Here is a 14,954-nt window from a genome sequence, read left to right as displayed (position 1 = left end):
CATCAACCATGACACCCAGGTTCCTAGCAACCTTTGTCGGTGAGAGAGAGAGAGAGTCGATGGTTATGGCAAAGTTGTGTTGAATAGAAGGTTTTGCTGGTATTCTCCTCTATACCCAGCCAATAAATCTCCAACACAGCAAAATTAACACACACACACATATAGGGTGTATATATATATATAGGTCCTCAAAGGTGTATACCCCTGTGTATGAGTGGTTGAGTTAAAGTGGATTTATTGCTCAGTGTTTATCTGAAAATAATACAGGGTTTAACCGCTTCTGTATGTCGACGTGGTGATGAGTGCTGCAGGTTTTGCGATTCTGTAATAAATAGTAAATAAAGAATAATAAATAATAAATATATGGGGTTAAATATAAAAGCAGGGCTCGTCCGGGATTTGAACCCGGGACCTCTCGCACCCAAAGCGAGAATCATACCCCTAGACCAACGAGCCGCTCTGCATTTCCGCCACGCGCTGCTGTATATAAACTATATAAACTCACTGTTTTAATCATATTTATAATATGTGTGAGATTACACACGCAGAAATATAGTTAATAGCTGTTTTTAAACCACTGTGGTTACTGTAAATACGACAAATACTGTTAATAATATAAATACTGTAAATAGAGTAAATACTGAGAGCAGACTAGGTCTAGTTCTTCTGTAGCAAAAATTAATTATCCCAGGAAAGCTAACTTAACTTTTTACAAGAAAAATAAAGACATAAATTGTTTTGGTTAATATAAGTTAGATAATCATTTAAACAGTAAATGTATTTAGTGTTTAAACGGTTAAACAGACAGATTTAAGGTTGTAATGAGGGTTTATGTGTGTGAATGGTATTCAGTGTAAACTGTAGTGGATTAAACTGAACAATAGAGGGCGGTGTGGGTCAGGATCCTAAAGCTCCGGTCCGTCAGAACCAGAACCAGAACCGGTACAGTGATTACTGGTCCCAGAGTCCTCCTTTAAAACACTGAATATCAGATTTAACCGGATCTGTGGAGTTTATAGTTTATTAAATATTATAAATCTGTATGAAGAGCGGATCCAGCAGGTGCTGTAGAGACCGGGTTCCTCAGCTCTTTACAAAATTAATATTTAATATATTTAATATATTTAACATTACAAAATTACTCTGTAAATGTTATATTTTATGTGTTTAATTACTGTAGTCTGAGGAACTACGTTTTTGTAGTAATAGCTGAGGAGCTAAAGCTAAGGAGCTAACACTGAGGAGCTAAAGCTAATGAGCTAACGCTGAGGAGCTAAAGCTAAGGAGCTAACGCTGAGGAGCTAAAGCTAATGAGCTAAAGCTGAGGAGCTAACGCTGAGGAACTAAAGCTAATGAGCTAACGCTGAGGAGCTAAAGCTAAGGAGCTAACGATAACTAAAGCTACTGCTGTAGCTTTCTGTGCATTAGCTCCTCAGCGTTAGCTTCTCAGCGTCTGCCTGGTGCAGTTTAGATTGTGAAAAATAACGTAATGTTTAAATATTTGAAGTATTTTACCTGGTGTTTTTTAAATAATAATAATTAATCATTTTTAATAATATTTCTAATAATTGCACTATAAGCTTTCATTATTTAATTCTAAGAGTTTATTTCTGAATGTAGTTTAAGATATGAGTTTATGAGCGATTTTGCAGGATAGTATTAGTGCTAACTAAAACAACAAACATGCTAACTGAGCTAGGCTAACACATTGTAGCTAGTGTTGCTATCAGGCCTAAATTATATTTCTGGTGAATTTAGTGAATAGTGGGAAATAAAGCTTAATTTAAAGTGATGTTGTTTAATTAATCAGTAGTAATAGAGTCACAGATCTGAGTTTAAGCTGAAAACTACAAAAAATCTCAATAAACAGCTTATTAACCTACAACCTATTAGCCTTTAATATTCATTATCTATAATATTCATTATTTATAATATTCATTATTTATAATATTCATTATTTATAATATTTATTATTTATAATATTCATTAACTATAATATTCATTATTTATAATATTCATTAACTATAATATTCATTATTTATAATATTAATTATCTATAATATTCATTAACTATAATATTCATTATTTATAATATTAATTATCTATAATATTCATTATTTATAATATTTACAGTTTCTGCAGCAAATGTTATATAAAGGGTTTAACACAGACACACACACCGGTTAGCATTGGCACACAGCAGCAGGTCTGATGTATTTCCTACTGACAGTTATGAGTGTGTTAATCTAACTGCTGCTACATTACACCACACACACACACACTACACTCACACACACTTCTCTGATTGGCTGTAGAACTCTGATGCAACAGTTCTGTTAAAACTCTGTGATTCTCCTGCAGCTTCAGTTTCAGCTCTTCTTACAGGTGAGTTCTAACATTCTGATCCAGAAATATATTTATATATTTATATATTTCTGTTTTATATTCATAATTCTCTGTGAGAGCTTATTAATCAGGATTTTATTAATCAGGATTTTATTAACCAGGATTTTATTAATCAGGGTTTTATTAATTAGAGTTTTATTAATTAGAGTTTTATTAATCAGAGTTTTATTAATCAGGGTTTTATTAATCAGGGTTTTATTAACCAGGATTTTATTAATCAGGGTTTTATTAATTAGAGTTTTATTAATTAGAGTTTTATTAATCAGAGTTTTATTAATCAGGGTTTTATTAATCAGGGTTTTATTAACCAGGATTTTATTAATCAGGGTTTTATTAATTAGAGTTTTATTAATTAGAGTTTTATTAATCAGAGTTTTATTAATCAGAGTTTTATTAATCAGGGTTTTATTAATTAGAGTTTTATTAATTAGAGTTTTATTAATCAGAGTTTTATTAATCAGAGTTTTATTAATCAGGGTTTTATTAATTAGAGTTTTATTAATTAGAGTTTTATTAATCAGGGTTTTATTAATCAGGGTTTTTGGATCAGTGTGGAGAGAGATGGATCAGCAGAACCGATCGGATCAGGTAACACGAACCGGATTTTAAGGACATACACTATGATGCCAAAAGTCATGGGACAGAAATGGAGTGTGTGTGTTTGTGTATGTGTTTTCTGGGTTCTGCAGATGAAGAACAGTGTGGGGACCCGAGGTCAGGGGGAGGAGCCTGCAGCTAAACCGGATCACAGCGAGTGGAACCAAGTCTGTAAGAACCTTCAGAACAGAACCACAGAACCACACACACACTGTTACTCACACTCACTGTGTGTGATGTGTGTGTTTGTGTATAATGTGTGTGTGTGTGTGTGTATAATGTGTGTGTGTGTGTGTGTGTGTGTTGTAGACCTGGCGGTGGTGAGTGTGTTGTTGGGGCCGGTTCTGCTGGTTCTGCTGGACGGCTGTAGTGCAGTGGAACCGGGCAGGTTGTGGGCGGAGTCTGATGGAGTGGGCGTGGCACTGTGGGACTGGACAGCGTTCACTATAGTGGTGATATTCACTGTGCTGCAGGGGGCACTATACTATCTACCTGTGGGACAGGTGAGTTCATCTTCATTAACCACAACCTAAAACCTTCTGCCACGCCCTAACAACCTCTCAGTGTACCATAGTAACCACCTAGCAACATCCTAACAACGACCAATAACTTCGCAATCATCTAGCAACAACAGTCACTAATAATACCTTAATAAACGCCTATCAACATGGTAACAACCTTAGTAACTACTCGCCCCACCCTAACAACCACTCAGTGTACCATAGTAACAACCACACTACCTTAGTAACCATTTTATAAACATGGTAACAACTACCAACAATGCCTTTGTAACCACCCACCACACCCTAACATCCAACATACCAATCACCCAGGATACCATAGTAACCACCTAACCACACCGAGAGTGTGTGTGTGTAATATGTGTGCGTGTGTGTGTAATATGTGTGTGTGTGTGTGTGTGTGTAGGTGGTGGAGGGTAAGATGGGTAATCAGGAGAAGAGATTGAAGTATAGTCTGAACGGTGAGCTACTGTTTGTTTGTTTATTTATTTTTTTACCTCTCATTTTATGTACTGATGAATATTCATTGGTTATTTACTGTTGACTCCGCCCTCCCGCAGGTCTGCACGCGTTTGGAGTGTGTGTGGTGCTGCTGGTTGGGGCGTGGCAGGGCGGGTGGCTGGTGGCGGGCAGTGTGACGGGCAGGGTGCTGCCGCTGGTCAGTGCCGGGTGTGCCGTCGCTCTGCTGATCAGCGTGTGTCTCTACCTGCGCCCAGACTCCGCCCACAGTCACGAGAACACCACAGGTACCACTGACTGGGGGAGGGGCTGGTTATCACAGGTTGAGGGGAGGGGTTTGTGATTGTGATGTTATCTATGTGTTCTAGAGTGTTGTGTGTTGGGTTTAGGTGGGTTCCTGCAGGACTTCCTGTTGGGCCGGGAGGCGGACCCTCGGCTCGGTAAGATCGATGTGAAGCAGTTCGCCATGGTCAGAATCGGCTTCATCGGCTGGGTGAGTGGGCGTGGCTACAGTCTCTCAGCATCACAGGCTCCGCCCAAGTGTTGTAGTGATATAGTGAATAGTGCACTAATTTTCTTTAGGGACTATTTTCTGCTGCACTACACCCGGCTGCATGTATCACTCCACCAGTTTAATGATATTCTTTTTTGGGGGGCGGGGCTTAAAGTTTCAGATGTCCTATCACTGTTCACCATGACCGTACACCATTCAGACTGGGGGAGATTATCTAGAACCCTGTATTTCACACCAAATCTACTCTGATTCAGCCTGTTCACACCTGAACCGGATTATTCTGTAGAACTTCACACTCTGTACTCTCCTAATAGTGTAAACATCAAAGGAGCCTGTTTTAAATATTAAAATATTGTTCTGTGTGTAAATGTGTGTATTGTGTGTGTGTATGTGTAATGTGGGTGTGTGTATATTATGTGTGTGTGTGTGTATAATGTGTGTGTGTGTGTGTGTGTGCAGGGTTTGATGGATGTGTGTTATGTTCTGAGGGGGGTGGAGTCGGACTCCGTCTCCTCAGCTCTTCTCCTCACCACCACCTTCCAGCTCGTCTATATCCTCGACTTCCTCATCGACGAGGTTCTGCCCCGCCCACGCCCGTCTACAACTGTCTACACCTGTCTACACCCGTTTACACCTGTTTCCACCCGTCTACACCTGTCTACACCTGTCTACACCTGTCCACACCCGTCTACACCCGTTTACACCTGTTTACACCTGTTTACACCCGTCTACACCTATTTACACCTGTCTACACCCGTCTACACCCGTTTACACCCGTCTACACCTGTCAACACCCGTCTACACCTGTCTACACCTGTTTAAAACCCATCTACACCTGTTTACACCCATCTACACCTGTTTACAGCCATCTACACCTGTTTAAAACCCGTCTACACCTGTTTACACCCGTCTACACCTGTTTACACCTGTTTAAAACCCATCTACACCTGTTTACACCCATCTACACCTGTTTACAGCCGTCTACACCTGTTTAAAACCCGTCTACACCTGTCTACACCCGTTTACACCTGTTTCCACCCGTCTACACCTGTCTACACCTGTCTACACCTGTCCACACCCGTCTACACCCGTCTACACGCGTTTACACCTGTTTACACCCGTCTACACCTATTTACACCTGTCTACACCCGTCTACACCCGTCTACACCTGTCAACACCCGTCTACACCTGTCTACACCTGTTTAAAACCCATCTACACCTGTTTACACCCATCTACACCTGTTTACAGCCGTCTACACCTGTTTAAAACCCGTCTACACCTGTTTACACCCGTCTACACCTGTTTACACCTGTCTACACCTGTTTACACCCGTCTACACCTGTTTACACCTGTCTACACCCGTCTACACCTGTCTACACCTGTTTACACCTGTCTACACCCGTCTACACCTGTTTACACCCCTCTACACCTGTTTACACCCCTCTACACCCACACACCGCTTTACACCACAATCACAGATTTACACTAGTTTATATTAATCTACACCAATTACTTTTTGAATTTATAACAATTTACTCTCATTTAAACCAATTCTACAGTAATGAACACTATTTTACACCATTTGTATTATGATAACTTACAGTACAGTAATGTTCACTGACGCCCAGAACTTTTTTACACTATTTACAGTATTTAACTCACTATTTGATCAGACTGTACTTTAAACTGATGCACTATTGTGGAGTTAAGTACAGAATGTGACAGTAATTAACAGCACTAGTACAGTATTTACAGTAGTTTACATTATCACAGGTTAATTTACTCAGTAGCTGAGTGTGTGTGTGTGTAATGTGTGTGTAATGTGTGTGTGTGTGTGTGTAATGTGTGTGTGTGTGTAAAGGACACGGTGTTGGACACTAAGGAGTTTATGGAGGACTCGATCGGGTTCCTGATGGTTCTGGGAGAGTATATCTGGATCCCGTTCTTCTCCAGCCTCCCCGTTTACTTCCTGCTCCAGCGGCCCAATCACATCCACTTCCTGTCTGCTGTTCCCGTGATCCTGCTGTTTGGTGGGTGGAGATGTGATGAAGCTGTGATTATAACAGTAGAGCAGTAGAACAGTTATAACTGAAGGTTCTGCTGCAGGTTTCGGGTTCCTGGTGTATTATCTCTCCAACGAGCAGAAGAGCGGCTTCCGCAGGAACCCCCATAACCCCGCCTACTCCCGTACGTATCACCTGCGCATCACATCACAGGACGCACAGGAACAGAGACGTGTGATACAGGATGTGATATAAAGTAATGAGCCGTGTCAGAGTGATGATGTGAGGTGATTTAATGGGACAGAATGTGAGATGGTAAAGTGAAATAATATGAAAATGTTATGATTTGACATACTGTGATGAATAAAGATATGATGTGATGTTGAATATTTTTGTTTTTTTCAGGTCTGGAGACGATCCGCAGTCCGTCGGGTCGGAACCTGCTGGTGTCCGGATGGTTCGGTTGGGTTCGACATCCAAACTACCTGGGCGACGTTGTGATGATGCTGGCCTGGTGTTTACCCTGCGGTCAGATTATTACTGTGATCATTTGCACTGTTATTATTATTATTATTATTATTATTATTATTATTATTATTATTATTATTATTATTATTATTATTATTACAGCTCGATTATGTTATTATATATTGTATATTTAAATCTTCTGATTCATGCTGTATTTAGTTTAACAGTCAGATAGACTGCAGATAAACAGAAAGTGAAGCGTGATCAGGTGTTTAAGTGTATGGCAAGAATAGGTCAGAATTGGCCTGAGTCTGACGGTTCATAAAGTGTGTAATGCTTAAAAAACGCCTCCAAAGCTCCGTCTAGGGCTTACTTTATTTATTGTTTAATTCTGTTTATTGGGGGGTTTTTAATACACAAACTTACACACCACCAAACAATAAACAATCACACTAAACATTTCTTCCAGTGTAATCAACATGATTCACAAATTATATTTTCTAAGGGGTCAATAATCCCATTCTCATGGAAGATAGGGAATAAAATAAAATAAAATAATAAAAAAAAAATAAGAAAAAGCAGTTGTCAAAGGCAACAAATCTTAACACCATATCTATGTGTATATATCTACATGTAAAAAATATATATAATAAAAATCCCCCTTTTCTTTATGACAGGTTCAGTTGAAAATTATTGAAAGGCTTTATTTTTTACGGTTTGGAATAAACGCGAGACGCCGGCAGGCGATTTACATAATTCCCCCCAAGCGTTTCATATTCAAAAACCAGACAGAATTTACATATCCCCTCCCTCTCCAAGCAGGAAAATCTCTCTCCTGTTAAAATAAAGGCGCAGCACATTTTTGCCCAAACAATAAAACATTTCAGTAAAAACAGTGCTTAAAGTTTTATACCAGTGCTTTGGTGTTTAATATACACTCCGACAATATTTAATACGTTATTACATATATTTTATAGTTTAATATATGTGTCATGTGACCATGGTAATGAGAAATGAAGGCTAACATATATTTGTTCGTTTGATATTTATATCTATAAATAATATATCTATTTATAATATTAAAAAACTAATAAGGCCTTTTGTGTTTTTAATTTGATGATCCAAACAAAAATGGGAAATTAAAATAACGAGATATGTATTTCATAATTACGACATAGTATGTCATTTTAACGACATAATAACATTATAAGGACATTTTGAAGAATCTTTTAACAATAATAATAATATTAATAATAATAATAATAATAATAATAATAATTATAAAAGCTTTACAGAAAATAGCAAAACAAATACAAAATAAAATGCTGTAAAGAAAAAAGAATACTGCTGTATCACAATATGGAATTTTAAACTAATCTAAATATATATCAATGTGCTTAGCTAAGAAATTATAACTAAAAGTTATTTTAGTTATAGTTTCTACCTACAGCTAGCTAATAATAATTATTATTTGTAATGTTATATTAAAGATGCTCCTATGGTGTCACAAACCTGAATACCTGACAGTGTGTATGTGTGTGTGTATTAGTGCTGGACGATATGGCCAAAATTTATATCACGATATATTCCTTAATTTCGATATCGATATAAATACTTTGAAGGCCTCAGAAAAACTGCTAAGAATCCCTGCAATGGAAATCTGTACAGTACTGTCTGAAATTTAAAGCCTCACAAAAACTATATAATACCAATATAAATAACTTTACATTACAACAGAGGCAGAGCTTCTTATTCTTTTGTAAACATATTTAACAGATCAAAACAAGAGTGCTTCACCCAGAATAAGGAATACAAAAAGCCTTCATATACATACAAGGAACATGATATCCGCGTTAAATAAGCAAACCTATAGGCTTTATCAACTATAAATAACTAGACTAGATACAAAAGTGTTTTAGCCGGAATAAGGAAGATGTTGTGTGTAGTGAAACTGCTTGAGGTGGAGGAACAGATGTATTACTGTTGCTGGTCGGCTCCGCTCTCCGGTACAATTTGGAGCAAGCTGGAGTCTGAAGTTATCAGACCTTTGAACGCCGGACCACTAAATTAGACCCGCCTCCCTCTATTATTTATCCTGTTTAATCATTTGTAGAAGCGTCAGGTGCAATCATTCTGATCTAAACTGTCCTGCGTTAAAGCTGAGCAGGTTAGGGTCGGTTTCGCTTCATTAGGTGCGGACCGGAGCCGACCCAGGTCTAGCCTAGCCTATAGCCTATCTGGCTACGTGCCTGTATGATTGCGTCATCACGCACTGACGTAGACCGGCTACGGAGGCTGATTGTGTTCAGCGCTGCAGTGAACTGACGCCGCTAAAAACGCCTGCCTGTAAATAATACATATCGATATGCCACAAAAATGATATCACCGTTATTGAACATTTCTTATCGCGATAAATACCGATATCGAATTATTGTCCAGGCCTAGTGTGTGTGTATGTAAAGTGTGTGTGTGTGTGTTGGCTCTGCAGCATCAGACAAATGTAACACTTTAATAAATAGAGCAGGAATGAAACGGTTGATTAAAAATAAATACATTTTATTACATGTTGTTTTGTTTTAATCAGGGACTGAATTTTAGCCCAGTTTAGCCAGAAATACAGAAACCGAGCAAATCTAACATTTTATTTTAACTGGAGAGAGATTTCCCTGATCGAGTCAGAGGACTGATCTGCATGGAGGGGGAGGAGATATGTAAATTCTGCACGTTTTTGCATTTGAACGCCTGAAGCCGTTATAATAACGCACAGGGAGTTATGTGTAACTGTACAGTGTTGGGCACGTTACTTTGAAAAAGTAATTAGTTATAGTTACTAGTTACTTCTCCAAAAAAGTAACTGAGTTACTAACGGAGTTACTCCACTATAAAAGTAATTAGTTACCAGTAAAAGTAACTATTGCGTTACTTCGCCCTGTAAAAATAAATAAATAAAGAATAAATAAAGAAAATAAATGATGTAATTACTATTATTATTAGAAAAATAACAAACAAAAATAAACCCAAAATGTTGACAAAAATATAGTCTAACGAATAAAAAAAAACAAGAAAGGAAAAACTCCACAGGACCAAAGAAAATTACTAAGACATGTAATACTGAAAAAAAACCGGAAAAAACAAATACACGTCTGGGGATAAAAATTAAACAAACCAAACCACACTCAAAGAAATAAATGTATATATAAACAAAACAAAAGAATGGACAAAAACAACAATCCGTTAAAAAAACTCATTTAAATCCATTAAAAAACACATTTAAAACAATCACAGGCTTTTTGCGCAGAATAATAAAAGTTTCGGTTAGTTTCAGTTTCAAATCATGAAAACAGCTCACCAAAACCTCAACCTATCCTTTATATTTGACAATATTTGATTAACTTACAGGTCCTTACTTATTTTTATTTAACTGAACTGAGTTGTAAATTATTTATAGCCTCGCGCTGAATTCAGCTCCGAGCTGCGAAAGAGAGAGAGAGAGAGAGAGAGAGAGAGGCGCAGCGCATTTTGCCTGATTTCTCTTTATTAATTAACATTTGTTGGCTTTAGTAAGTTTAATAACATTAATTTTAGTATACTTGTCAGATCTTATTTATAAAAACTTTTTTTAGAAGACAGAGGTTATTCTGCGCGCAATGCCGCGCCGCTGCGCCAAGCACCACTTTGCGTGCCTGACATTTCAGAGCGCTGGACGAGATTTTAATTCATGAATTAATATATTTAATATTTTAATAAATTTGCCCTGGTGATAAGAAACGAATGCTAACATATAGCGTTATATTTCTGTGTATTTCAAATGTTTTAAGTTTTATATTTATTATTTATTATTTTGACGGGCAGCACCACGCGCCAGACTGACAATGTGCTTTATTTTTCAGATATAAAAGTGAAATTCAGTTAAATAATAGCAAAGTTAACTAAAATAAATTTATGTTCAGTCAAAGTTATTTTCTCTTTTAATTTTCCATTTCAAAACTCCAGCATTTGAGTGAGAATAAGCATCTGTTGAAATTTTTAAACAGCAGAATGCCTAGTTACAGTTATTTAGTCTGTGTACTAAACATAAATATAAATCCTTATAACTGACAGAAATAAATATAACTAATAATAATTTATAGTTACAGTGCAGATTTTTAAGTATATATATTTTTTCATAGTTGATTGCTGAAGGCTCTGGGTGTGGTTTATTTTTATGTGGTAAAGATGTGATGGTATGGAGTATTTTGGAGCGCAGTGTGAGCAATCGCGCTAAGCTTTTTTCCGCCGCCAAGATAGAAACACGCCAGAAATTTACCTCAACACACATCATTTCCAGACCACCACGCCCATCGGTGTTAATAAATTCCAAAGTCCAACGCTATTTTAAGGACGTGTGCAAGGCCTAAAAATATACTGTTGACGGGTGGCAAAGCGCCACGCTACACGCCTTGTGTGGGGTGTATGATAGGGCTCTTTGTCTGTATGCGCAAAGTTAAAAAAAGTTCATTCAGCTGCTAAAGTAACGTGCAGTAACGGAGTGTCGAAAATGGTAACGGCGTTATAGTTAAAGTCAGAGTAATTAGTTAGATTACTCGTTACTGAAAAAAGTAACGGCGTTAGTAACGCCGTTTATTTTAACGCCGTTACTCCCAACACTGGTAACTGTACAGTTGTATATGTGTATATGTGTGTGTGTAACTGTGTGTGTGTGTGTGTGTGTGTGCAGGGTTCTGCAGTGTGTTGCCGTACCTGCCGGCTCTGCAGTGTTTTAATCTGTTGAGGAAGAGGAGTACGGAGGTGGAGGAGTCGTGCCGGGAGAAACACGGCTCAGCGTGGGCGGAGTACTGCCGCCGAGTTCCATACAAACTCATACCCTACATCTACTGACCCCACCCACATACATACTGACCCCGCCCACACACCTACTGAGCCTGCCCACACACCTGTAACACCATCAATAAAGTCCAAACAAAGCAATACCAGTTGTTCTGATTATTCACTCAGTGTTCAGATTAAATGCTTTTCCACTGCAACATCCGACACATTAATCTCGTTTTACAACTTCAGAAACGCAGTGCAACTTCAGAAACGCAGTGCAACTTCAGAAACGCAGTGCAACTTCAAAAACGCAGTGCAACTTCAAAAACGCAGTGCAACTTCAAAAACGCAGTGCAACTTCAGAAACGCAGTGCAACTTCAAAAACGCAGTGCAACTTCAAAAACGCAGTGCAACTTCAAAAACGCAGTGCAACTTCAGAAACGCAGTGCAACTTCAAAAACGCAGTGCAACTTCAAAAACGCAGTGCAACTTCAAAAACGCAGTGCAACTTCAAAAACGCAGTGCAACGTCAAAAACGCAGTGCAACTTCAAAAACGCAGTGCAACTTCAGAAACGCAGTGCAACTTCAAAAACGCAGTGCAACTTCAAAAACGCAGTGCAACTTCAGAAACGCAGTGCAACTTCAAAAACGCAATGCAACTTCAGAAACGCAGTGCAACTTCAAAAACGCAATGCAACTTCAAAAACGCAATGCAACTTCAAAAACGCAGTGCAACTTCAAAAACGCAGTGCAACTTCAAAAACGCAGTGCAACTTCAGAAACGCAGTGCAACTTCAAAAACGCAGTGCAACTTCAAAAACGCAGTGCAACTTCAAAAACGCAGTGCAACGTCAAAAACGCAGTGCAACTTCAAAAACGCAGTGCAACTTCAGAAACGCAGTGCAACTTCAAAAACGCAGTGCAACTTCAAAAACGCAGTGCAACTTCAGAAACGCAGTGCAACTTCAAAAACGCAATGCAACTTCAGAAACGCAGTGCAACTTCAAAAACGCAATGCAACTTCAAAAACGCAGTGCAACTTCAAAAACGCAGTGCAACTTCAGAAACGCAGTGCAACTTCAAAAACGCAATGCAACTTCAGAAACGCAGTGCAACTTCAAAAACGCAATGCAACTTCAAAAACGCAGTGCAACTTCAGAAACGCAGTGCAACTTCAGAAACGCAATGCAACTTCAGAAACGCAGTGCAACTTCAGAAACGCAGTGCAACTTCAGAGACGCAGTGCAACTTCAGAAATGCAGTGCAACTTCAGAGACGCAGTGCACCTTCAAAAACGCAATGCAACTTCAAAAACACAGTGCAACTTCAGAAACGCAGTGCAACTTCAAAAACGCAGTGCAACTTCAGAAACGCAGTGCAACTTCAGAAACGCAGTGCAACTTCAGAAACGCAATGCAACTTTGTTAGTGTGTAAATGTTGGGTTTAATAGTGAAACTGTAATCGTTTGTGTGTAAATGTTGGGTTTAAAAGAGAAATCGTAATCGTTTGTATGTAAATGTTGGGTTTAATAGTGAAATCGTAATCGTTAGTGTGTAAATGTTGGGTTTAAAAGAGAAATCGTAATCGTTAGTGTGTAAATGTTGGGTTTAATAGTGAAATCGTAATCGTTTGTGTGTAAATGTTGGGTTTAATAGTGAAATCGTAATCGTTAGTGTGTAAATGTTGGGTTTAATAGTGAAATCGTAATCGTTTGTGTGTAAATGTTGGGTTTAATAGTGAAATCGTAATCGTTAGTGTGTAAATGTTGGGTTTAAAAGAGAAATCGTAATCGTTAGTGTGTAAATGTTGGGTTTAATAGTGAAATCGTAATCGTTTGTGTGTAAATGTTGGGTTTAATAGTGAAATCGTAATCGTTAGTGTGTAAATGTTGGGTTTAATAGTGAAATCGTAATCGTTTGTGTGTAAATGTTGGGTTTAATAGTGAAATCGTAATCGTTAGTGTGTAAATGTTGGGTTTAAAAGAGAAATCGTAATCGTTAGTGTGTAAATGTTGGGTTTAATAGTGAAATCGTAATCGTTTGTGTGTAAATGTTGGGTTTAATAGTGAAATCGTAATCGTTAGTGTGTAAATGTTGGGTTTAATAGTGAAATCGTAATCGTTTGTGTGTAAATGTTGGGTTTAATAGTGAAATCGTAATCGTTAGTGTGTAAATGTTGGGTTTAAAAGAGAAATCGTAATCGTTAGTGTGTAAATGTTGGGTTTAATAGTGAAGTCGTAATCGTTAGTGTGTAAATGTTGGGTTTAAAAGAGAAATCGTAATCGTTAGTGTGTAAATGTTGGGTTTAATAGTGAAATCGTAATCGTTAGTGTGTAAATGTTGGGTTTAATAATGAAATTGTAATCGTTAGTGTGTAAATGTTGGGTTTAAAAGAGAAATCGTAATCGTTAATGTGTAAATGTTGGGTTTAATAGTGAAATCGTAATCGTTAGTGTGTAAATGTTGGGTTTAATAGTGAAATCGTAATCGCTAATGTGTAAATGTTGGGTTTAAAAGAGAAATCGTAATCGTTAGTGTGTAAATGTTGGGTTTAATAGTGAAATCGTAATCGTTAGTGTGTAAATGTTGGGTTTAATAGTGAAATCGTAATCGTTAGTGTGTAAATGTTGGGTTTAAAAGAGAAATCGTAATCGTTAGTGTGTAAATGTTGGGTTTAATAGTGAAATCGTAATCGTTAGTGTGTAAATGTTGGGTTTAATAGTGAAATCGTAATCGTTAATGTGTTTTGGGTTTAATAGTGAAATCGTAATCGTTAGTGTGTAAATGTTGGGTTTAATAGTGAAATCGTAATCGTTAGTGTGTAAATGTTGGGTTTAATAGTGAAATCGTAATCGTTAGTGTGTAAATGTTGGGTTTAATAGTGAAATCGTAATCGTTAGTGTGTAAATGTTGGGTTTAATAGTGAAATCGTAATCGTTAGTGTGTAAATGTTGGGTTTAATAGTGAAATCGTAATCGTTAGTGTGTAAATGTTGGGTTTAATAGTGAAATCGTAATCGTTAGTGTGTAAATGTTGGGTTTAATAGTGAAATCGTAATCGTTAGTGTGTAAATGTTGGGTTTAATAGTGAAATCGTAATCGTTAGTGTGTAAATGTTGGGTTTAATATTGAAATCGTAATCGTTAGTGTGTAAATGTTGGGTTTAATAGAGACT

The 14,954-nt window shown here is 37.5% G+C and overlaps 1 protein-coding gene, 1 long non-coding RNA gene and 1 other non-coding gene across 3 annotated transcripts; 1 reads left to right on the top strand and 2 right to left on the bottom strand.

Annotated features, from left to right (window-relative positions):
• Positions 1 to 384: 384 nt before the first annotated feature.
• trnap-ugg (transfer RNA proline (anticodon UGG)) lies at positions 385 to 456 on the bottom strand. Its single transcript has one exon. It is a non-coding gene; the product is annotated as a tRNA-Pro (tRNA).
• Positions 457 to 872: 416 nt separating this feature from the next.
• On the top strand, positions 873 to 11,939 carry si:ch1073-429i10.1 (delta(14)-sterol reductase TM7SF2). Its single transcript, XM_049476772.1, has 13 exons — positions 873 to 942; positions 2,362 to 2,385; positions 2,943 to 2,994; positions 3,096 to 3,174; positions 3,313 to 3,506; positions 3,931 to 3,985; positions 4,085 to 4,270; positions 4,373 to 4,476; positions 4,957 to 5,073; positions 6,360 to 6,528; positions 6,605 to 6,685; positions 6,907 to 7,029; positions 11,687 to 11,939. Exons 3-13 carry the CDS (start codon positions 2,968 to 2,970, stop codon positions 11,845 to 11,847), a joined length of 1,296 nt encoding a protein of 431 aa, XP_049332729.1. The 5' UTR covers positions 873 to 942; positions 2,362 to 2,385; positions 2,943 to 2,967; the 3' UTR covers positions 11,848 to 11,939.
• On the bottom strand, positions 5,198 to 5,919 carry LOC125801084 (uncharacterized). Its single transcript, XR_007438586.1, has 3 exons — positions 5,878 to 5,919; positions 5,686 to 5,777; positions 5,198 to 5,281 (listed from the first exon to the last, which is right to left on the bottom strand). It is a non-coding gene; the product is annotated as an uncharacterized LOC125801084 (long non-coding RNA).
• Positions 11,940 to 14,954: the final 3,015 nt, after the last annotated feature.

This window comes from Astyanax mexicanus, chromosome 4, assembly GCF_023375975.1.
Source record: "Astyanax mexicanus isolate ESR-SI-001 chromosome 4, AstMex3_surface, whole genome shotgun sequence".
NCBI classification, from domain to species: domain Eukaryota; kingdom Metazoa; phylum Chordata; class Actinopteri; order Characiformes; family Acestrorhamphidae; genus Astyanax; species Astyanax mexicanus.
This window is presented reverse-complemented; position numbering and strand designations above follow the sequence as displayed.

What these genes read in the sequence shown, in the direction of transcription:
- si:ch1073-429i10.1 (XM_049476772.1), top strand. Translation starts at nt 2,968, where the DNA reads ATGGATCAGCAGAACCGATCGGATCAG. An exon ending in TCGACTTCCTCATCGACGAG is followed by an intron (nt 5,074 to 6,359) that starts GTTCTGCCCCGC and finishes GTGTGTGTAAAG; the next exon opens with GACACGGTGTTGGACACTAA. An exon ending in GGCCTGGTGTTTACCCTGCG is followed by an intron (nt 7,030 to 11,686) that starts GTCAGATTATTA and finishes GTGTGTGTGCAG; the next exon opens with GGTTCTGCAGTGTGTTGCCG.